At 42.6% G+C, this 24855-nt stretch overlaps 1 protein-coding gene across 4 annotated transcripts in view; it reads left to right on the forward strand.

Annotated features, from left to right (window-relative positions):
• GNG12 (G protein subunit gamma 12) overlaps positions 1-14233 on the forward strand; it is a 62233-nt gene extending 48000 nt beyond the window's left edge. For all 4 annotated transcript variants that reach the window (XM_034779178.1, XM_034779179.1, XM_034779176.1 and 1 more), the window contains 2 exons: positions 9158-9275; positions 10452-14233. In XM_034779178.1, coding sequence (XP_034635069.1) covers positions 9180-9275; positions 10452-10577 — 222 coding nt within the window. In that variant the 5' untranslated portion in view covers positions 9158-9179 and the 3' untranslated portion in view covers positions 10578-14233. The remainder of the gene's footprint in view (positions 1-9157; positions 9276-10451) is intronic.
• Positions 14234-24855: the final 10622 nt, after the last annotated feature.

Raw genomic sequence — 24855 nt, forward strand, 5'->3', positions numbered from 1 at the left:
GGTTTTGCTACAAATGCCATGTAACATATCTATGTAAAGGTTATGATCTACTGGTTATGTTCATCCTAGTTGTATGCAGGCGCCATTTGTGTGTTCAAAGTTATGAACATTGGCTGTATCATTGCTTGATTTCTAAGGAGCCTTAGTTAGAACATTTGGTCACTTCTTGGGAAAGGAATGTGCAAATTAGGTGCTCAATCAGGAAGCACTTCTAGATGCTATTGTATTACAAAAAATAACACGTTTAAACCCTTGAAAACAAACTGTTCCAAAGGAAGCATTATCGCTATTTGGGTTTTTGTCTTGGAAAGATTTTGTGTTGAGGACAGTCAGAGCTGAATAGGTTTCTGTAAAATGGAGTGTTGTAAATTTGAAAAAAGTCTAGGGTCAGGTCAGTGATACAGTAAACTTTGGAGATGAGGGAGCAGCCTGTACTGCAACTAATCAGTTAATAAGTTTTTTTTCCTATCACAGAATTTGGATGACTTCCTTCTGGTAGTGATCTGTGTTTGAAAGGACTGGTAGTGTGTGCTGTCTGCTCTGCCTTCCAACATACAACTGTGAGAGATGCATTTTCTTTCCAAATTGCACCATCTTTTCTCCAGCTCTGCTAAGGAAAGCTGAAATACAGAAACCCTTGATGGAAATACTTTGTGAATTGGATAGTACGCAACCCATGGCCAGTTCAATTCTGAAAATACTGCATGCAGTGTCTGCACTAGAGACTATCCTAATCTTTGAACTGGCATGATGGTTTATAGAAGAACTCCTTCAGTCATATTTGCTGAAAGTCAGCCATTTGGAGTGGTAGCATTGTTTAAATTTATTCTGTTTCATTCTTCTCTAGTCTCCTTTTCCCTGATGGAAATAAGGGAGTTACTAGAAAAGTAGGTCAGTGTTGTGAAAGCAGGTGATTATTTAAATGGCTAGATTCATCTAGATCTGAGAGATTTATGAATGTGTTTATTTTTTAACATGCATGATCCAGGAAATAAGTTTGAAATGATACTTGGAAATCTGTTATTTAATGTCCCTTCTGCCTGCTTTTCAATAGGCAACACTGTCTGTCATTTTCTAATTAAGCTAACCACCAGCATGCTAAGTAGAGTCCTTCCACATTGTGCATTTGGCTTTCTTCCAGCTGGAAAAGCTTTTGTATTGTGTGTAGCTTGTTGAAGGGTGACAGCATTCATTCTAAAGCTCTATACTCTGCTGTTTCGCTTTTCTATCTTCTGCTTATGTGCAGCATACTCCTGCTCCCACTGAAGTTGATGAGAGTTCTGCTACTGACTTCAGTGGGAATGGCAGCAGGCTTTTGATGATCTTTGCATTGTCTCCTGATTCATCATTGTGATTATACAGTAAACGCTGTGTTATCCGGCACTTTACCAGCCGGAAAGCTCTATAAACTGGCATTTCTGATCTTCAATAGGGTTGCCAAGTGTTCTGTTTTCGACTAGAATTCCTGGTTGAAAAAGAACCCTGGCGGATTCGGTCAGCACCTCTGACTGGGCCATTAAAAGTCCAGTTGGCACAGGGTCGGTAGGCTCCCTACCTGACTCCACGTGGCTCCCCGGAAGCGGCGACATCCCTACTGCTCCTAGGCAGAGGAATGGCTCCGGGGGCTCCAATACGCTGCCCCCGCCCTGAGAGCTGGCAGCCGCGGCCAATGGGAGACTCAAGTGAGTCACTGTGTGTAGTCCTTCTCTCAGGTTAGCAAGAGGAGATAGTGAGACCAAGTTTTGAAAAGTCAATTGAAATAGCGATCCCAAGGGAGAAGGGAATCCTGCAAACTCCAAGACCTTATGTACGGTAATGAACCTGATCTCTGAGATGTCAAGTATCTTTCGTCTCCTTTGAATCAATGGAAGTTGAGGGTATTCCTTACTCAGCAGGATCCATCCCAATGTGAGTAACTGTGGGGAGTAGGAATCTATCATCCATATTTGTCAGAGCATTCCTCATTTTAGTGTCTAATTCTACACTTTTTTTCTCCAAACCAGCAGCATAAGAAGCAACCCCTGTTATCCCACATATACACACAACTCCCCCAAGGGTGCAGAGAATAAATTCTAAATAACCAAGCCAAATACAAAATTGGGGGAGTGGTCTGCCAGGTAGATGTGTATGACACAGATAATGTAAGATTCCACTTTGTTCAATCCTCTGAAGTGCACTGCTCCTGATTCATGTATATTTGGCAGAGTGCCAACCATAAGTGCTGACCAAGCAGACCCATCAGTGTGATAGCAAGGGCAATGCCATTACACTGCAGGTGGGAATCCAATGAAATAGCCTCTTCACCTGGCCCATAAAAACAGAGGGACTGGACAAGTTATAAAAAAGTGCCCTGGTCAGAAACCAGGCTGCTTAATCTTGTACCTGATTCAACCAGCGTTCATGGCATTACTGAGTCAAACTGGTAATGGACAGTAGCTTGATTATAAAGACAGCTGTTACCCACAGATATTAGTGCTTATCAGTGATACAGCAGTTCAGGTGGGTGGTAGTAAAACATACTTTTCTAAAGTATATTTAAATGTGATGCATCCTAATGCTGTTAAATGTCTGTTCTCCCCAGCACACACCCAGAACCCCCTTGTCACAGGGTAACTGACCCTCTGATGGGGGTCAGGTCTCCAGCTACCTGTGACAGGCTCCACTAAGGAGAATGAGCCAATCCAGATCCACCTTTGAATAGTTAATTGCCGAGGTGGTGGCAGCGGTTAATAAGCTAAGGAACAGCTGGGCTTAATAAAGGGTTGTGAGGGCTCAGTTAGGAGGTCCCAGAACACAAGAAGCTCTTGAGGAGAGGGATACTTGGGGAAGCTGGTTAGGGAGCTCACCATGAAAGGGAACCTAGGAAAGATACTCTTAGAAGGAAGAAGTTCTGAAGGGGAGAGTTGAGTGCCACACCCTAGAGAGAACTGGCCCCGAGTGCAAGGAACTTACCAGATGTTGGCAGGTGGTCCAGATCACAACAGAACTAACTACACATCACTCCAGAGAAGAGTAGCAGTGGTCTGGGGAGGCTGAGAGTCCAGAGAGGGAACCCTTCCCCAAGTGATAACAGTTAGACTGCTGGTGTGCAGAGGCCACTGCCTGTCATGCTGACCAACGTTGTCTCTGTGTTTCCTTGTAATCCCCATCTGTCTGTATTCATCTGTTGTCTCGTGTCTTATACTCCTTAGAGTACGTCTAACACCTCAAGCAGGACAGCACATGCATAGGTGCCAACTTCTCCTGGCGCCGGTGGGTGCTTGACCCGCCTTCACCCCGCTCTGCCTCCTCCCGCCCCCATTCCAACCCCTTCCTCAAAGTCCCTGCCCCAACTCTGTCCCCTCCCTACCCGTATTGGACTCCTTCTCCAAATCCTCACCCCAGCCCTGCCTCTTCCCTGCCTCCTCCCCTGAGCGTGCTGCATTCCTGCTCCTCCCCCATTTCCCCCCTCTGCTTGTTATGCCGCGAAACAACTGTTTCGCGGCGGCAAGCACTGGGAGGAGAAGCGGGGACACGGCACGCTCAGGGGAGGAGGTGGAAGTGAACTGGGGCGGGGTGGGGAGCTTGGCTGCTGGTGGGTGCAGAGCACCCACCCATTTTCCACCGTGGGTGCTCCAGCCCTAGAGCACCCACGGAGTCGGCGCCTATGAGCATGTGTGTGCATAGTCAAGATAGCTTTGATTGAGAGAACTCACTAAAGATAGCAGAGTAGCTGCTGCAGCGTGGGTTAGCTGACAGAGCACATACCTGGGGTCTGGGCATAATTGTAGTCTGGAGGCTAGCCTGTACTGCTACCACGCTATTTTTAATGAGCTAGGTTGATCAAAGCTAGTTTGGGTATGCCTACATGTGCTGCAGTCATGCCTCCTGAGTGCAGTGCAGACATACCCTTAGATCAGTGGTCCCCAAACTGTGGGGTGTGCCCCCTAAGGTGTTGCGGAGGAATGTTCGGGGGATGCGTGATGGGGCCCAGGCCAGCCCCCACAGGGGGCAGGTAGGGAACACCACCCAGCCCATCTCCGATCCCAGCCAGAGCTCCACTCCACCCCCTGCTCTGCCCCCAACTCATCTCTGCCCTCATTCCCTTTCCACCTCTCGCCCCAGCTCCTCCCCCAGCTGCAGTTCTGTCCCAAGCTCCGCCTTCAGCCCTAGCTCCTCTGTTGAGCCAATTGTGCAGTAATGGAGGGGAGGTGTGGACAGATTCCATTACTGGTAAGGAGTGGGGGGTGCAACAGGAAAAGTTTGGGCATCACTGCCTTAGATTGTAAGTGCTTTGGGGGAAGTGACTGTCCTTTTGTTCTGTGTTTGAGCAGTGCCTTGCAGAGTCAGGTCCTGATCCATGCCTGGGGCTCCCAGGTGCCACGGTAATACAAATAATTACTAAGGGAAATGAAGGCTATGTATGATTATTATAGGCCTGTCTATGGGACTTACTGTAGTATCTATACACCTGAAAAAATAAATTTATATTCATAACACCCCTGTGAGGTCGGAAGTGTTATTACTTAAACTGGGGTGCAGCAAGATTAAGTTACTTGCCCAAAGTCACTCAGGAAGTCCATGGCAGAATAGAATAGAAATCTGATGGTTTCCAGTTCAGTGCCTTAGCCACAAGACCTTCTTTACACTTGTAAAGAGTGTTTTTTCTTTACTAGTGATTATATTTTACTAAACAAGAAGCTATCAAAATATGTGTAAATGAAGGTTAGTTACTTTTGATATTTTCTTTGTACTCATGGCATGAACATAACACACACTCTTTGCTCCTTTTTTGTCACTGGGACCCCTCAGTGTAATTACATCTTTATTATTCATGTTCAGCTAATTATTTATAGTAGAATCTGCTAAATTAGAATGCCACGATAGATGGCCTTTAGTCCTGATTACGTGGAATTCACAGTTAATGGAAAATACTGGATAATTATTCATGTCACTGTCTGGGGAGAGCAGTGACATTAATGAAGAGGCCAAGGGAGTTGGGAGGAGACTGCGCTGGGACAGGATCTGAGCCTGTTGCTTGCCCAGCTTTCACTGTAAGGAGTTCTGAGTGCATATTTGGCAAGAAGCTAGCAGGGAGAGTTTTGAAATACTGTAACTTCATATACTTTCTGCACCTATCACAGTTCTTGTTAATGTATCTAAGTCTTGATATGTCGTAGCTGCTTTGCAATGCAGGACTTTTGATCAAATCTAGAAAAGTACTGGATATGGTTCAAAGTCAGAGAGGGAGAGAATGCTCTATACTATTCTGTGCAAAGAGGGCTTTTTAAAAAGCAAGGTGCTGCTGAACAGGCTGAAAACTACAGTATGTGCAAAAAACGGGGGGGGGGGGATGCTTTTTTTTAGGATAAAAAAATGCCATGCTTGTTTTGGCTGGAAAAGGGAAGGAATAAAGAGGGGGGGAAATGGGGTTAGCTGCACAAAGGTGAGAAATATGAAACTTCCTCTGAAACACTATATTTAGGGTCTTTGAGAGGTGATTTTTTTAATATGTTTGAGTTGTAGTATAAGTGAATTTAAACACAGCACAGCAGTAGTTGATTATTCACCAACATCCATCTGTGGAGAATAAGACTGTCACTGCTGAGTTTGTATATAAATCCTATTAGAGACATGCCAGTATTTTCATAGAAGATTGACATAGTTTAAATTACAGCCTGGCAAAGTGGCTTTGTCCTAACCAGCTCTTTTTTGCTTATCTAGATATAGACGCACCGTAAAGGCATATTCAAAATATTGCCGTAGCACTGCTGAAACAAAGACCTTTTTGTTTTGATTTTGTTCTATTAGCTATGCTCCTCTATCTTAATATTTCCCTGTCCAACCCCCTCCAAACTGCCATCTGCAATGACCCGCAGGGTAAGGTCTTCACTAGGCAGAAGAAATACCATTCGGCTATAAAATCCAGAGCTAAATCTGTGCCTCTCTAAATTCTGGCTTCTTTACTTGTCATCCCTGCCGTGTGAGGGGCTAAACGAAGGAGCTTATTTAAATGCCACTTGTGATCAAGCAAGTATCTTCACAGTGTGACACAAAGCCAACACTTATCTCCTCCAGCAGTCACATAGCAAAGAGCTACTGCTAGGCCACCAGGCTGACCTACAGTATAAAACCTGCTAAAGAGACACCCCCCTCCCCCCCCCCCCCCCGAACGAGTGACTACTTGCAGAGGCCACGGAACACCACCGCTCTCTAGTGTGCAAGCCTGTGGAGAGAGACCACTCTTACAAGCGACCACATTTGCTTACTCCCGTGAGTGGTTGCTCTTGGCAGGTTTTACTGTACTTGTTTTTCTGTTTTCTAGAAGTATTTGTGGAGGGTAAAGTTTACTAGTTTAATCTCTTTGCTGCTGCATAAGGAATTAGTGGAATGACCATATTATTTCAAATTTGATGCTGCAAACTGCTCAAGTTGCCTCTTCTATCCTCATGCTGCTCTCTGATCAGTGCTTGTTTTAGCAGAAATAATTCCTGTTTCTGAAGTGTAGGCTGTACTTTCTACAGAGATGAGAAATAACTTAGATTGCATAGGACAAATGGCACAAATGTTGCTGCCCTAAAATAAATAATAATTATACTTCGCTCTTATGTAGGACACTTACTAGGTGGAGAGTTACATGAGTGGCGTGGTCTAGTGGTTAGAACAGAGAACTAGATGCCAGGACTCATGCAGCCTTACTTTTTGGGAGTGCTACGCAAGCTAGTTCCAACCAAAGTGCAGAGGATCTAACTGTGTTCAACACCTGGAGAACTAGGCCAAGGAGATTTTTCCCCAGCTCTTCCAATAATTCACTTTGAGGCTTCGGGCAAGTCACCTTAGGCCAACATTTTCAATGGGAGCTGCATTTGCTCATCAAGGATAATTTTTTGAACATAAGGGCCAGGATTGTCTTTCTTTGCTATGAGATCCAGTATAGCCCGTTCTACCTTTAGCAAAGCCTCAAAATTTTCTGCTCAAAAAATGAGACTTCAGCCTCAGGAGTGATTAAATCCATCGTGAAATAGGCAAATTCCTTGGACTCGTCTTTCTTGATCTTTTTAAGAGTATCCTTATGCATCCTAGATGTCTCTATTCATCTGTTGTTTAATTTGCCGCATTGTTTTGTGGGTGGTCTTGACTGATGATATGCTTCATTTGCATTTGCCTTTAAAAAAAAAAAAAGTCACAATGTAACAGCAGCTAACTGAGAGTGGATACTGACCCTGGCCATGTAACAGAGGTATAACCTTTTGTGACCATGACCCTAGCCTATGATGGGGGTCAGGAAACAAAGATCCATCTCTTACCAGCACGTCCGTGTTTTGCACCTTTATTACAGTATTATTGTAATAAGGAAGTGATGGTAAATCAAAGATACAGAGGTCTTTTAGAAAGAAGACTTTGCAAAGATTATGCTTCAGCAGGACTTATTGGAGGGTCGGGGGGGGGGGGACGATAGTTGAGCAGTGAAGCCTCCACAATCCTGTAGTCCTCCATGCATGTGTAACAAACTGAAAGTGGCTTGATCACATGATGTCTTTAGAACTTGCTTATTACACAACTTTCAGAGGCCACCCTGTGATTTGATAGATATTGAAGTGTGAATCGTGTAGAATTTGGCAGAATAATGTATCATGAGCAGACAGACATTATGAAATACATGTCTATGGCCATGATAGTGGAATCTTTTGAGAGTCTTTGTAAAGAGACCACCATTATGCCTGCCAGATGAAAACACCAGTCTGAGCAAACAGTTATGCTTAATTATTTACTTTTGCAGCAGTTTTGATTTAGACAGCAGTTTTCTTTCTTTTTTTCTTCTTCATTATCATTGAGTTGGATCTGGCACAGTGACAGCTTTGCTCTCATGCTTGTCGCAGTGTGGCCTTACACAGGGTTCTCGTTAGCTACTTCTTAGGATTTGGTTGTCTGTGATGCTGAGAGCAAATCTGGTATTTCTGTGCATGACTCAGTGAGATGCTCTGATTTAGTGGCACTGGTTTAGTCACAGGCTTGAACTGTCTGTGATCAAAACCTGCATTCTAATCACTCACATGCCTTCACAGAGGCTAACTTTACACACTATAGAGTCAACGTCCAAAAGCTTTGATCAAATTGCAGTCATGTGCTGCTGAGATCAACTGAACACAATGGGTAGTGTCCAAGTGCAGCACTGTTAAAACTGTGTGGCGTGAGTGCTACTTTTCTTCCCAGGATGAGAATTCGAAGCATACTCAGTCTCAAAGTTGCTCACTCTTTTTACCAAAAACACATTTTGAGCCAGCCATACGGGGTGTGTGTGTGTGTGTGTGTGTTGGGAGGGGAATTGGGGTGTGGAGTGGGAGTATTTCTCTAGACTTTGGCAGCTGTTATGTCTGATTCCTGTGAGAAGCTGGAAGATTGTTCTTAAGTCACTACAAAATCCAAACATAACCTTATCTGGGTGTGTGGTAAACGGGGTGGGGGGGGAAAGAAGAGCAGGAGGTGCACAAGTGACATTCTCTCTCCTAATGAGCAAGTGGGCCATTTCTCTGCCCCTTTCCTTCTCTGCTGATCTGCCTGGGGAAAGGATGCTGTGCCACGTAAGGACAGTTGTAAAATACTCCTCCACCTACAAGAGAACCAGAGGCCAGCAGGAGAGAAATGGCATCTATCTCAGACATAGTGCTTCCTGGCACAGTCTAGATTCCACAACCTCCCCTTGCTCGGGGCTGTGCCTAGGGGCAAAGTTCATCCCATGATAATCAGTAATAATACTCTAGCTTTGGAGAGGTATATGTGGCTCTAAAGTTAGTATCTGGCCCAGTATACCACTTTCCATAATCTTCTGTGCAGATGTCTATTTTTAAAATGAGCATAGGAATACTTTTATGAATGTCTTCAACTTTAAGGGACTAAATAGATTAATAAAAAGCTGTTGGGGCAGGAGAATACAAGTAGAGAAACTATTGGTGGAGGCTGTATTTATATTAATGGGCTTGGAATTAGGGAGAAAAAAAGATACATAAAAGCTTCAACGGTGTTCACTTTTTTTTTTTTTTGCTAGTATTTTCTCTGTACAATATCTGATCTGTCAACATTTCACATAAAAGAACTAAAAATCCTTTTTCAGTATATGGCATTGCCTCTATACAGGGAGGGAGTTTTTAGAAAAATAACCAATTGTTTTTCTTAACAGAGTTTGAGAGATTTCATTGAAAATGACTAGCAAAACAACTAGCACAACAAACAATATAGCTCAGGCACGAAGAACTGTACAGCAGTTAAGAATAGAAGCTTCTATCGAAAGAATAAAGGTGAGAAACATTCTTACTGATCTTTCTCTTTTTTTATATGAACCATGTGAATTACAGCAGATATATTTTAGTAAACTCCCAATATATATGTACATATTTTTTTTATTATGCAGTATACCTCACAGGGGTTATCTTTGAATGTGGTAGTTTCACTCATACCTGTGGTACTGAACTTTACAGATTTCCTTATTGTTGCTATAGAAAAAATTGTACCAAGAGTATAATAGGTACTTTATGGACGTGTGAGAAGACCAGATCTTCGCTACTGTGCGTTTATAATCTAAATCTATAATATGGAGTGGGTGGAAGATGAGATGTGATTTAAAGCAGTTTTTTTTTCCAATTGAGCATGTTAGTTTTGGATGTTTAAATTTTACTTTATATATCTTTGCAGGTAGATCAAGGGTTTGTAGCCCTCTTGAAAGAGGAAGAGAGTTGAGACAGGGTGCACCTAAATTATGGTGGACAAGGAGCCCAAACTTCTCCCTTTTTCTCCCTGCCCCACCCAGTGGTTAAGGAATTTGATTAAGCTAAAATATCACCTATTAAGATTTGGCTTTTTGTTGCTGTTCTAACCATACCATTCCTTGCCTTCATTCTCCATTTTATTAATACTCTCTGCAGTCTACCGACTGTCCAAAGGTCAGCAGACTGGTTAATACACCTGACGTAGGTACTTTTCTTACAGTCAGCTAGAGATTAGGAACATGCAATGTCTTGCAAGGAAATGACTGAATCAATTTCCTAGAAACTGTAAGTCAATTGATGACACTTCAGTGATTATTAACAATGATATCTAAAGATATAAAATCTTTTTACTAGAAGCCTGCTTTATTGTTCTGAACCTGCTGTTCAAATCTCAGAAAAATGTAAAGTTACTCATGCCTATCTTCCCAAAGTACCTTTAAAGACACAGCATCCTGGCTTATCCTTGTTTTTGCTTACTTTTTTCCCATTCTACCAACCTCATCAAGGCCAGTCCAAGAAGCAAATCCCAGAAACCTTTGCATTATGCTTGGTGGCCTTAGCTCTGGACCTGAAGATTTTATGGATTTCTCAAACTCTGTTCTTCCATATGCAGAACTAATTCACTGTAGCTATGGATGCATCCCACAGCCCATTCCATCCTATCGCAAATGATCTGGGAATATTTACCATTTTGTGTCTTTTTGCCAGGTGTCAAAAGCATCAGCAGATCTCATGTGCTATTGTGAAGAACATGCCAGGAAAGATCCTTTACTAATGGGCATACCTGCTTCTGAAAACCCTTTCAAGGATAAAAAAACATGCATTATATTGTAGCAGAGCAGTAAGTACCTCCATAGCTTTCCCAAGCAAAACAGACTACAAGCAAATTATTAGAGAAATAATGTTATGGTCACCTGATATCAATGGTGTAAAACAGCAATGTATTTACTATGTGTGTAAACGAATTCTTAAGTTTAAGATTCTTTTTCTTTATAGTATCCTTACTGGGAAGGAAGATTATAAACTAAATTATCCTATTTCTTGTAAAATGGAATGGGGTCTGTGGCATGCAGCTGGTAATTCTCTTGTGTTGGCTTTTATGTCGATATAACTATGTTGCTCAGGATGTGAAAAACCCATGCCTCCCGAGTGACGTAGTTATACCAGCCTAACTCTCGTGTAGACAGCTCTGTCGGCGGGAGAACTTCTCCCGTCGACATTGTTACTGCCTCTCTGAGAGGTGGATTAAGTACGCCCATCAGTATAGGAGCATCTTCACTAAAGCGATCTGCTGCAGCACTGCATGTGAAGACTAGCCCTAAGGAGAGAGGCCTGGATGAGGTGAAGGTCTTTTTAAAAATGTGTAATATCTGCATTTCAGTTTAAGGTATTAGGCTACACAATCAAGACCAAAGTTGCCTGATCTTCACCTACAGATCAGCAAGGTAGACAAGTAATTTGACTCTTAATCAAGATTAATTTACTGTAGCTTTTTAAAAATAGTGTATTTGTATTCAATTAGTGTATTTATGTATTGGTTTTATGTGTGTGTGTGTGTGTATATATATGTGTTTGTGTATATACACATTCCAAAGTGCATTCTCTGACAAGACTCCTTGCAAACAACTGCTGCAATTATTGATAAACTCCATAGTTCATGCCTTTACCTTCAGTTATGTCTTAACTCTTTTTAAAAGTGAAAAATCTGTTTTTGTGTCAAGAATCAATAGATTTCTGATGATTTATGTAATTTTTCATTTTTGAGAAGATCTAATAAAGGAGAATTTTAATCCTTTTATTCTGCCCCTCTAAATTTTCTCCTCAAATTATGATCAATGTAGCTCCTTTAATAGGGCTACATAAGACTCCAACACTTTGGAACTAGCATTTCTCTTGCCCCACTGCTAAGGTGAGGGGGAGGATTCTGTCACTCCAAACCACATGGGTCCCCTGTGCAAGTCTCATTTAGGTTTTGTGCAGTGATCCAGGATTCGGTTCTTTTAATAATTGAGTTCCCCTTTTTTAAGGAAAAAGAAGCCAAATCCTATCCAGATTATGATCAAGCAAATGTAATTGGATGGCCTTTCCATAACATCACTGATTTACAAATAGCCTAATAAAGTTTCTATACAAGTCTTGTGTATTGATGGAATAAGTGAGTGGAAAGAAAACAATATTGACTTCTAATAGGTTACCAATGTGTTTTTGTGTGTGGGGGTGTTTCTCTATAGCCAGCTATACAATACCTAAAATTGTGATCTTCTGTAATGATATTTACAGAAATTATTAACCACTTTTAATTTACTGTTTTATGTTGCATGTGTCTAATTCTGTATTAAATTATATAGACACTGTTAATAATATGTTATGTTTTTAACAAACCTCCTTTCAAAAATCTAAATTTGAGACTTCCTGTAAGAAAAAATAAATGCACAGATTGTTCTGTGCTGACATTCAAATTATTTTTATAATTAGAATATTTTTCTAATAACAATTTCAAAACAATCTAGATTTTCACTGATTTTATTTACCATATTTCAGTCATCATTTTATAATGCATCTTGATAAAAATAGTAATTAACTTAGCTGTATACTTTCATAACTGAGCTACTAGCAGCAGTCCTGCTGTATTTCTTCAGTTCTGTAATATCTTGTTTTTTTTTTCAAAGTAACTTTTTACAACCAAAATATTGCCCTTCTGTTGATCTATTATGGCCCGTGTTGTCAGCAATTTGTGGCTAAATGTTTGAACTGTTTAGAACCCAAATGAATATATGAAAATGTAATATATACAAATATGGTGATACAAAGGTCATTTTGATACCTGGCTCTTTCTCTTTGGCCATTTCTAAGCTATTGGTTTGTGATCTTTCTTACTCATGGAATTTCATGTCAGAAGTATTCAGCTAAATTAGAACTTTACAAACTTGTTTTATAACTACTTAAGTTGCATTAATTTGAGTAATGAGTTTAACTGCACACTTTTTTTAAACTTTCGTTTTAAACTTTTAAATTTTCTTTTGACCTGAATCCATTTTGTTCGGTTACTACTTCCATATCAAATCTATCCAGCATTTTTACAACTGGAGTCATAAGTGCCATGATTGTGGTTTTTAAGTTACTGAATCAAAACATGTAAATGATACATTTTAAAGTATTATCACAAACATGTTGCCATAAAACATACGCTACTGGAAATATTTTCATAAACAACTGGGGCCTGACTCATTTCCCATTGAAGTCAATGAGAATTTTGCCATTGACTTCAGTGGGATTATGAGGAGACTTGGGGTGACTAGCATACTGCACTTGTAACCTGTTGGAAGTGTCTTCATAAATATTAGGATTTTAAATGTTCATAGTGCCACAATGTATGCCTGTTTTTAAAGGATGAGTTAATAGTGATCTATTCACCCCTGTTTAATCTGAAGTATATTTTTCTACTTTTTTCATACACTTTTGACATCTTTACAACGCAAGGACAAAATTTATAGCAGCAGCTGTTTAATTCTTTCTTATACCTATGCATTTAAATAGCAAAAGAGTTTTATTAGAACATAATTGCCCCTTTACCCACATATATATGATTAGAAGTAGAGCAAATAGGGTGCCAACTTCTTTCAGGTGCCTTCTAACTTTTAGCCTAAAACACATGGAAACTATAATAAAACAGTGAAATACAACTTACTGTTTCTGATTACTTTTCTATAGGTTTTAAAATAAACTCTCTGTGTATTGTATTTTAAACACAATATGTAGTGTCATCTGAAGGTTCAAACAGCTACTTATGTTTTTATAATATTACTCTTTAAGTATACAAAATGCAGTATAAAGTAAACCTTTTTGTTTGATGAACTTGTGAAGAGAAGGAGTCATGCAGATTGGGAAGAATTGTGAAGATATATGGACTTTCTAGTTAGTGAGATGAAATAATGAAAACCAAACCACCCCAAATTCATAGCTGTTGGGATATTGGACGTTGCAGGAATGATTTTCAGCCAGGCTAGCTAAGCAGAAAAAGCGGAACCACAATACTGCAACTTACTTGGTGCTCTGAGTGCAGATACCTCAAATGTAAAATCTTTGTGATTGTAAAATGAACCTGATATTATTCCAGAAAATGTTAGGGTTCTTTTTCTTAAACTAAAAGGCCCATTTGCTTGTTTTTTCCCCCCTCTGGGTTTACTAATTTGATTGTTTTAATACTGTGTTATTTTGTATTGTCATTGTAACTTCAGATTCACATGAATGTTATCACAATTATTTGCCTTTGACTTACAAATGGCTTTATGAAATCCTTTTGTTTTCTCTAACATGCTTTTGCCATTCATCAGTGAGCCTCTTAAAGTAGTTCATTGTGGTCTTTGTATGGAAGAGGGCTTCTTATAGAAATGAGAGAAAAAAATGTTAACCAAGAGAACTTGATGGATGGCTAACATGTTCAATATCATGGATATGAAATACGTAATTAAAAATATCTCTGCTTTGTATATTGTTTCAGCTTGTCATTGTAGTTCAGTTCACTTTCCAATGCACAGAGTCTATTGAGGAATTAGACAAATGTCAGCCATCCAGAGGGTCCGAAGGCTTTCAGCACAGTGGTGTTGAACACTGACAAAGACGATGTTCTTGGAAGAAAGACAGACTAGATGTAAATTTGGGGTGGGGATGGGAGGGGAAGGAATGACTCGCTCTGTAGGTAAAATTCGCTAAGCACCAGGGTTTAAATTGGGAGGGTGACTGTGTAGGTGCAGTGTTACTACCAACTGTAATCTTATGTGCCAAATCTTAGCTTCCTCTTTTTTAAAAAGTCTCTCTCACCTTGTGGTTACAAAAAACAAAAAAAAGTCAAAATGTAGCAGATAGAGAGCTCTGCCTGCTCATGCAGAGAACCTGAATTAAAAGCTCTGAGAGGAACTTAAATGGTGACTGCTCATCTCAAAGAAGTGTTAACTTGCTTGCTGAATGAGAATAAATTTAAATGTGAATGTTGTCTTTCACTGTTGATCAAAGCTTGTAGGGAAGGAGAGGGAAGATCATATTATGAAGATCTGCATGGTGAACTTCAAGTGACATAATTTGTGATGCCATTAATTGGTAACATTTGGAAGAGTTGGTCCCTCTCTCCCCCCCAGCTCCACAATCGAGGAGGAGCCAAGCCCATTAGGCTAGCAGAGCCTAACAGGTACCTGATCTGCACAGAGGGAAAACCAAGTCATAGCCCAGCAGAGCATGGAGGACGTATTTGGAACATCTGCACACTCTTCTAGTGAGTGGTATCTCAAGTGGGCAGACCTTGGAAGAATATGATTGTTTTATTTTTCCTGTTCTACTCTTGCAGAGTTCCATTGGGGTCAGTAGAGTTGTGTCAGCCCAGATTCAGCCTTGCATGAGGAACTCTGATTCAAATGCTCCCCTGGCTCAACGGTATTTCTAACTTCCTCAGTATTATCCCTTTGGAGTTATAAGGACCCCTACTTAAATTCTGGTGGGAGACATGTAGTTCAGTGCATGTCTTTCTACAAAACCCAATCATGACTATAAGACACACCCATTGAGATCCTTGAAATTTACCCATTGGGCTTCTTTAAATCTTGTTTCTATTTCCCTAGTGCCCTTTTATTAAGTCTTTCATACAGGAGAACCTCAGAATTACAAATCCCAGAGTTACAAACTGACCAATCAATCACACACCTCATTTGGAACTGGAAGTATGCAGTCAGGCAGCAGCAGAAACCAAAAAAATATATAAACCAAATACAGTACAGTGCTGTTTTAAACATTTTTTTTAAAGGGGGGGAGGCAGTATTTTTCTTCTGCATACTAAAGTTTCAAACTGTATTAAGTCAATGTTCAGTTGTAAACTTTTGAAAGAAACTACTATAATTTTGTTCAGAGTTATGAACATTTCAGAGTTATGCCCAACCTCCGTTCCTGAGGTGTTCGTAACTCTGAGGTTCTACTACAGTTGAAATAGAATTTGAGGCTATAATTTGTATTCCTGATTATCCTGTGTGAGTGTGATCTGTCTCACACTCAATGAGCAGGTTCGTATAAATGTTTTGTTTGGCCCAAGCATTGGGAGCACCAGTGAGCTATGCAAATCATCCCAACTGACTGCCAGTAGTAAAAACTTCATGCCAAACCATCAGGCATTTTGTTAATGCCACATATTTTACTGGAAAATTGGTTGAGATGCTTACTTGTTATTAAAAACCCGTAGTAAGAGTACATACCAATTTTTTAAGTATTATTTTTCATGTCCTTCCAGTTGCAAAACTGGTCTGTCTTAGTCCAGTTGCACAGCCCGCAGAGGCAGAGAGAAATTATAACTAGTACATTTTTAAAATCCATAAAAAATATTAACTTTTAAGGGGTGATATCTCAAAGTCTGCCCAGGCTAGAAATAAGCTCCTTATTCCCATTGGAATAGGGGACTTGGGGAGAATCATTCTCACCTCCCTAAAGGTATGAAGCATTTCTGTCTCCTGAATGCTTACAACCCAGATCTCCCGAGTCCTACCCCGCTGCTACACCATCCTTCCTTCATCCCAAATCCATGTGTCATTCATATATGTTAATAGAAAAAGCTCCTCTAAATTAATGTTCCATCTGGGGCTGCTGTGCTGGTGCCACAGATTGTGCCCATTCCAGAAGGAGGCAACAGCTGCTGAAATTCATTGAACAACTTGGCAGCCACAACACAGCTACCGCTATACAGATGATGATAAACACAGCACTGAGGGGAACTTTCAAGCATGCCCTTCATCAATGAGCACATGCAGAGTACTAAGGCAAGTTACAGGGCCCCCATCTCATAGACTCATAGACTTTAAGGTCAGAAGGGACCATTATGATCTTCTAGTCTGACCTCCTGCACAATGCAGGCCACAGAATCTCACCCACCCACTCCTGTAACAACCTCCTGACCTATGTCTGAGCTATTGAAGTCCTCAGCTTGTGGTTTAAAGACTTCAAGGTGCAGAGAATCCTCCAGCAAGTGACCCATGCCCCAAGCTGCAGAGGAAGGCGAAAACCCCCCAGGGCCTCTGCCAACCTGCCCTGGAGGAAAATTCCCTCCCGACCCCTAATATAGCGATCAGCTAAACCCTGAGCACATGAGCAAGACTCACCAACCAGAAACCCAGGAAAGAATTCTCTGTACTAATTCAGATCCCACCCCATCTAACATCCCATTGCAGGCCATTGGGCATATTTATCGCTAATAGTCAAAGATCAATTAATTGCCAAAATTAGGCTATCCCTTCATACCATCCCTTCCATAAACTTATCGAGCATAGACTTGAAGCCAGATAAGTCTTTTGTCTCCACTGCTCCCCTTGGAAGGCTGTTCCAGAACTTCACTCCTCTGATGGTTAGAAACCTTCATCTAATTTCAAGTCTAAACTTCCTAATGGCCAGTTTATATCCATTTGTTCTTGTGTCCACATCGGTACTGAGCTTAAATAATTCCTTTCCCTCCCTGGTATTTATCCCTCTGATATATTTATAGAAAGCAATCATATCTCCCCTCAGCCGCCTTTTGGTTAGGCTAAACAAGCCGAGCTCTTTGAGTCTCCTTTCATAAGACAGGTTTTCCATTCCTCAGATCATCCTAGGAGCCCTTCTCTGTACCCGTTCCAGTTTGAATTCATCCTTCTTAAACATGGGAGGCCAGAACTGCACACAATATTCCAGATGAGGTCTCACCAGTGCCTTGTATAACAGTACTAATACCTCCTTATCTCTACTGGAAATACCTCGCCTGATGCATCCCAAGACCGCATTAGCTTTTTTCATGGCCATATCACATTGGCGGGTCATAGTCATCCTGTGATCAACCAATACTCCGAGGTCCTTCTCCTCCTCTGTTACTTCCAACTAAACTAGTACGTAAGGGCTACTAATGTTCCTTTACACAGATCCTGCAAAAGCCCCCGTGTGATGCAGCATGCAGAAATGAGACAGCAGAAATTCAAATTGAAAGGAATTCTATTGAGTTAAAATATGATTTTAAAACAAATACTTAGTTTTCTATAGCATTACTGCCCAACGTTATTAAAACTGATTTAAAAAAAAATTCAACTTCACAGTATTTCTGCAGTTTGTTTGCTCCTTGTATTTCACTCAATTTGGACAGTACAGAAGAGTAGTCCCATTTCACTTTAGTTTATAATAATTTTATAGTCTGGTTCTGGTTCTCAGGCACTGGTTCAGTGTTTGAGTTCCAAACTGAGAAGGGGGAGGTTTAAATCCAAACAAAAAGCTGTTTGATTGGATTTTTTTTTTAACATCAAGAAAATGTTTCTGTATGGTAGTTCAGGCCCAGAGAGTCAAAACAATCTGTCAATGTCCCTGAGCATAAGAGATCTGACCTAATGGCCAATCCTGTTTGGACAGGAGTCAATGGTACAGCTACTGTTGACTTCAGTGAGAGCAGGATCAGGCCCTTATCGCAGTGCACTCCTTTTAAACTACTGGTGGCGTGGCACTTGCAAATGCAACATCATTCCACATCATGGCTCATGTGAGCAGATCCCTGCATCTGCAGGGAGTCCCACTAACTTCAGTGGGACTTGTCATGGGCCTGACTGTAGGACTGGGACATATAATGCAATAGGAAATATTTCTACACTTAAGGGGGGGGGGTGTCTACTTACATTACTATTTTCAGAAACTCACTTAGTAATTTATCTGCAGCATTACAAAATGCACATTAGTTGATGCTTACTCTCATCAATTAAAATGATTGGAAATCATCGGTGGGGACACGAAAAGGGTGAAAACCTGGTTCCATTGATGTCAATGGGGTCAGGATGTGTTTATTTTGGCTTTAACTGTGCTGCCCTGTGGTCATTTTGCATATGGGCCCATCTAATGCCTTTGTGAGTCATGGGAAAGTGAGAAATCTTGGCTGCCAAAGGCTTTCATCCAAGTCATAAAGCAATTCCAAGATACTTTCTGAAGTAAGAGCCCTGAGCCTGCCATGAAAGAGTTTAGAATTTCTACTGCTCTCAGCCAAAAGTTTTGGTTTTAGAATTTTGATAAGTGCAAAGTGCTTCACACACACTAAATCCAATAGCACTCATGTAGGAGAAATACATTCATTTCATGCATGGAGGCGGAGCGTGTTTAAGTTCATCATTATAAATAAAAGAAGACTTTAAGATTCTGCAGGAATGATCCAAAATGTCTTACAACAGCTCTTCCTGCCTGCATTCTTACAGTTAATAATAGAAAGTGTCTTGCCCATTATCACATAGTAAGTCAAGGATGGAGCCAGCAAATTGTATCCATGAATACTGACTCCCAGACCTGTGCTCTAATCATTAGATGTCATATAGAAAACTAATAGGCCCACCTGAATGCTTACGTCTTTTTCCATGACATTATTTCACAATGATTGGGAGTGGGGGGCGAGAGGGGAGAATCTGTAATAATTAGTCTGAAACTTCCATCTTGTAATGAATTGGCCTTTGTGTACCACTGACCTGTATGGGGTGGTTCCAAACTATTCAGTTGTGTCATAGGCCATGTACTGCAAACAGATAAAAGAGATTCTCTTTTAGATCATGTACTAGAGATCTGTGATTCTGGAGTGGAAGGATGTGTGTTATAGCCCTACTCTTGCCACAAAGTTCAGAGTAGCTATATTGTGCTGCAAAGTGATAGCAGTGATGTTGCAGGTAGCCACAGCTGTTTTACAATACCTTTCCAGAAAACAGCTTATATTTGTATACATGCTAAAATGCCTTTCAGTGAGAAGGGCCACAAGAACTTTCTGTTCTCTGAGGGATTGTACACATTCATTCTGCTCTTGATGTACACTCGACCTGCACACATCAGAATTTTTTTCCCTCACTGGTACTCTCTGGGGTGGCTCAAGCACCGCCTGCTGCTGCGCACCCCTGCACAACTGGCATAAAGGGCTATGCTGCCCCAAAGCACCCTCAGCTCCTCCTTACCACCCATGACAGTTGTTGGAATTGTTGTGCTTGCTTTAGCAAGTACTGTGTGTGTTCATTATAAATTAACTGTAGATAGTTTCTAGGTTTATAGTGATACCACTTAGTTAATAGTGTAGATAGTATAAGTTTTTCTTTTTTGGTCCCAATTGAAGTGTTTTTCTGGTACTCGGTACTGAGGGATGCTTCAGTCACTGGGCTTCAAGCCCTGCATCCCTTGCCAGGTGGCACCAGAACAGGGGGGACAATGTCCACCCCCGCCCCCATTTTTTACCAGCTGTAAGGGCGAGCGATGGGAGGGGGGGAGAGATGGCACAAGAGCAGGGCCTCAGGGGAAAGGCCAGTGTGAGGGCGGGGCCTGAGGGAGAAGGGGTGGTGTGAGGTTGGGAGAAGGGGCGCGGTGGGGGCAGGGGCTCAGGGTGGCATGGCGGGTGAGACTACAGTTTGGGCACCTGTGGCACCCCCACTTTTAGGGTGCTTCCACTGCTCCTGTATCTTCCGCTAGGCCAATGCCCATAAGCGACCCTCACTCAAACTGCTTGAAGTGTTTAGGGGAAGCTCTCATTCAGGATCATTGCCAGATCTGTGAAGACTTTAAGCCTCAGACAAGGAAAGACAGAGAAGCCAGGCTAAAGTTTTTACTCATGGAGGCAGCCATGAGATGTCTGGTCGCTCAGGCTGAGCAGCAAGTGCCTCGGCATTGTTTAGACGTGTGCCTCCTATGTGGCCTGAGTCCCAACACTGCTCACCCTCCTTAGTGCTTAAGAAGAGGTACAAGACCTGTAAGCAGACCACCAAGAGAGGATGGTCCTTGGTACCAAAGTCATGTAGGCATGGGCATAAGAGTAAAGTGCAGCTGAAACCTAAGCACTCCTCTTCAAGCTGGCACGGGAGCTGGGAAGGGAGTGCCTTCTACATCTACGGCACTGCACCACCCCGAGACCAGCATCGGCCTAGTGGAAGATACAGGAGTGGCGGAAGCACTCTCTAAAAGTAGGGGTGCCACAGGTTCCCAAACCGTGGTCCCACCTGCCAGGCCGAGCCCCAACCTCACACTGGCCTTTCCCCTGAGGCCCCGCCACTGCACCATCTCTTCCCCAGGCCCTGCTCCTGTGCTATCTCTTCAACCGCAAGACCCTGCCCCCTGCTTGCTCCTCTCCGCCCTCTCCTCCCATCACTCGCCCTTACGGCCGGTAAAAAATGGGGGGCATTTGCTGTAGCGAGAGAGCGGCTTAGCCTTTCGGTGCCGATATACCCAGCGATGCAGGAGCCCGTGCACTAAAGACCAGTAGATGCAGGAGGGCAACATCAGTATCGGTGCAGCGTTTGGTACCATGTCAACCTCTGTTGCCTCAAACTGTACGTCCACCAGTACTGTTGAAAGGGAAGCCTGCACTGTTGGTGGCACTACTTCCAACTCTGCACTGACTCCAACATCAGAGGGAGCAGCCCCTTCAGTTAGGGGAGGGAGAGTCACCCTCCTCTGAATTGGAGATTTGGCTCTTATGTTTCCCAACCCTGGAGCTGCTCTCACTACTCTCTGCTAAGGCACTACTCCCCTGCTAGGGAACCTTCGTCAGGAATAGTACCATCAAGTGGATGGCCAGGGGGTCACTGGACCCACTACCAGTCCAGTGGCCTTATTGGAACCTGTGGTTCCCCCCCGGTTTCTAGGTCATACATGAGACGTTCCTGTTTTGTGTCCTCAGAGAGGCATGGGGCACCTACTCACCAGGCTCTTCCTTTTCTATAGCCCGATACCGAGCAGCAAGAGATAGTTCAGGAGGACCCTGCTGGACAGCTAGTGGAGAAAGAGCTGCCTCAGCCTGTGCGGGCCTCTTCATCCTCTCCTGATGAGGCAATCTCCTCAGGGGGCATTTAGCCTCCACCAGAGGACTATACGGCCCACCAGGAGCTGTTAAAGAGGGTAGCCTTAAGCCTGGTGGAGGAGGCTAAAGAATCCTCCCACTGCTTTGTTGACATTTTGGCCACAGCAAGGCCTTCAAGAGTGGCCTTACCTATTAACAAGGCAATTATAGACTCAAGGCTCTCTGGAAGACCCCTTTGTCCCTACTCCCCTCCTCCCCCCGACCTTAAAAAGGGCTGAACATAAATACTATATAGCTTCCCAGGGGGTTGAAATATATGTCTGTGGGAGCTGCTTTCCTGAAGAGACTATGAGTACAGGTCTACCCTTACCTGGACAACTTGCTAGTCAAAGGCTGGTCCAGGGCTCATGTTCGCTCCGATGTTTAACTCATCCAGTCAACCTTCAAAGCTTTAGGTCTACAGATCAGTTTAGACAGTTCTACCCTTTGTCCAGTGCAGAGGATGGAGTTTATAGGAAAAGTGCTAGACTCTACTCAAGCCAGAGTTTTCCTTCCAGACACAAGATATCAAACAATTTGATCTATTGTGGCACATTTTAAGGTCCACCCTCAGCTTTTGCTGACTATGATGATGGATGTGTCTGCCCTGGAATGGGGAGCTCATCTGGGACCCCTCCAAACTCAAGGTCCTGAAGGGATCTCTCTCTGCATATTAATGTCAGAGAGCTAAGGACTGTCTGCCTCTCCTCTTCACATGTTAAAGGGAAAAGCCTGTTTGTTCTCACAGACAACACTCTGGTGATGTTTTACCTCAACGGGCTGAGAGGTGCTCGCTCTTCCCTGCTTTGTCAGGAAACAATTCACCTATGGAACTTTGGTTGAATTGGCAATGCAAATCTCAAAGCCTCTGACCTTCCAGGGGTGCAGAACAAGCTGGCGGACTGCCTAAGCAGATCATTTATGAACCACCATGAGATGTCTCTGCTCCTAAATGTGGCCAGATAAGTTTTTCAACAGTGGGGACTCCCAGCTAGACCTATTTGCAAACAAAGCCAACAGGAACTGCCAAAAATTTTGCACCCTCCAAGGCAACAGTCCCAGTTCCATCACAGAGGCTTTCCTAGATGAACAAGCTCTACTATGCTTTTCCTCCAATCCCACTACTACAGAGAGTGGCTGTAAAGATCAAGTGGGACCAGGCCCGAGTTATATTAATAGCCCCAGCATGGCCATGACAGCACTGTTTCTCACTCTATTGGATCTATCAGTGGCACCTCCAATTTCACTCCTGTTGCACCCAGACTTGATCTCCCAAGATCATGGTTGGCTGTTCCACCAAACCTGTGGGTCCTTCATTTAATGGCCTGGAGGCTCTACGGCTAAATCCTAGGGAGGAGTTTTGCTCGGAGCAAGTTCACCATGTCTTGTTAAATAGTAGAAAGCCCTCCACCAGAACTGCTTCCATATCAAAATGAAGGTGTTTTTCTGTCCGGTCTCCTCAATCCAGGGTCTTGCCAATGCAGTTCTCTACCATACATATCCTGGACTATCTATTGCACCTACAACAGCAGGAATTAGTGATTTCTGCTATCAAGGTCAACCTGGCAGCTTTCCATCCCCATGTGGATAACCATTCTATATTTTCTAATGATATGAGAATCAGATTTGTGAAGGGCTTTAACCTAATTTCGTTGAAGCTCATGGGGCCACCATTTGAGCCTGTATGAATGTGCTCCTTACTACACCTATCTCCGAGGGAGGCTTTTCTGGTAGTTATCACTTTGTCCAGGAGAGTGGCCAAACTGCATATTCTGATATCCAAAATGCTTTCTACGATCTTTTTTAAGGATAACGTGTACTTGCACCTTCATCTGAGATGTCTCTAAAGTGGTATCTCATTTTCATATTAACCAGTCAATTTACTTATGTGCATTTTATCCCAAACCACACGTGAATAGAGAGAAGCAACATCTGCACACCTTAGACATTAGAAGTGTTGGCGTTCTACAGAGACAGGACAGTACAGTTTTGTTTGTCAGACCCAACTATTTGTGGCCTTAGCAAACAGAATGAAGGGTCTCCTGGTCACTTCAAAAAGAATTTCATCCTGGATCATTTCCTGCATTCATGTTTGCTGCTGGGCACACTGATGGCACATTCCACAAGATTGCAAGCAGCCTCGAGGGAAGTCCTTGCACAAGTCCCTATCCAGGACAGTTGTAGTGCAGCAACCTGGTCTTCAGTTCACATCTTCCCATCCCATGAGGCTGTTACTCAGTACTCCAGAGACGATGCTAAATTTGGCCAAGTTGTACTACAGTCTGTGTGCATGTGAATTCCAATCCCTCCTCCTATGTTACGGCTTGTGAGTCACCAGAAGTGGAATGCACATGTGCAATGACTCAGAAGAAAAAGCAGTTACCAACCTTTCGTAGCTGTTGTTCTTTGAGATGTGGTGCACATGCCCATTCCATGTCCCACTCCTCTGCATCAGAGTTGCCTGGCAAGAAGGAACTGAGGAAGATCAGGGGCAATTGGGCCCTTTATGCCGGCACGTAGCAGCAGAGGGTGCTTGAGCCGCCCCCAATGGATACCACAGAGGGAAAAATTTCCAATGGCTGTGCACAGGGCACGCACACACCGTGAGTGGAATGGACGTATGCAGCACATCTTGAAGAATAACAGTTATGGAGGTTAGTAGCCATTTTCTCCATCTCCTCTGCTGAAACACAGCCTTGAGAAGAGTTGGAACAGGGCAACTATTCAGGATCAGCAACACTGCACAAGCTTCAGGTGGTGAAATGAATAACTGCTACAATTGACATTACGTGAGAAATTGAGATTTTTGTTTGTGATTACAAAACAACTAACTTGGACAGTCAACCTATGGAACTCAGTGTCAGGGGATGTTGTGGAGGCCAAAAGTATAACTGGATTCAAAAAAAGAATTTAAAAAGTTCATGGAAGTTCAAGATCCATCTATGACTATTAGCCAAAATGGTCAGGGATGCCACCCCATGCATTGGGTTTTCCTAACCCTCTGACTGCCAGAAGCTGAGACTGGATGACAGGGGATGGATCAGTTGATAAATTGTGCTGTTCTGTTCATTCCCTCTGAAGCAACCACCGGCCACTGCCGGAAGCCAGGATACTGGGCTAGATGGAGCATTGGTCTAACCCACTATGTCCATTCTTATGTTCTAAGTCTGGGGAAAAGTGAATAGACATGGAAACTCTGCTCCTGTGCCCTTCAGATTTGTGACTGGGACAGATCTCACACAGCAGTAAGTTTTAAGATCTGTGCTATTTTATTCTACC

This window comes from Trachemys scripta, chromosome 8 (genome assembly GCF_013100865.1).
Source record: "Trachemys scripta elegans isolate TJP31775 chromosome 8, CAS_Tse_1.0, whole genome shotgun sequence".
Classification (NCBI taxonomy): Eukaryota; Metazoa; Chordata; order Testudines; family Emydidae; genus Trachemys; species Trachemys scripta.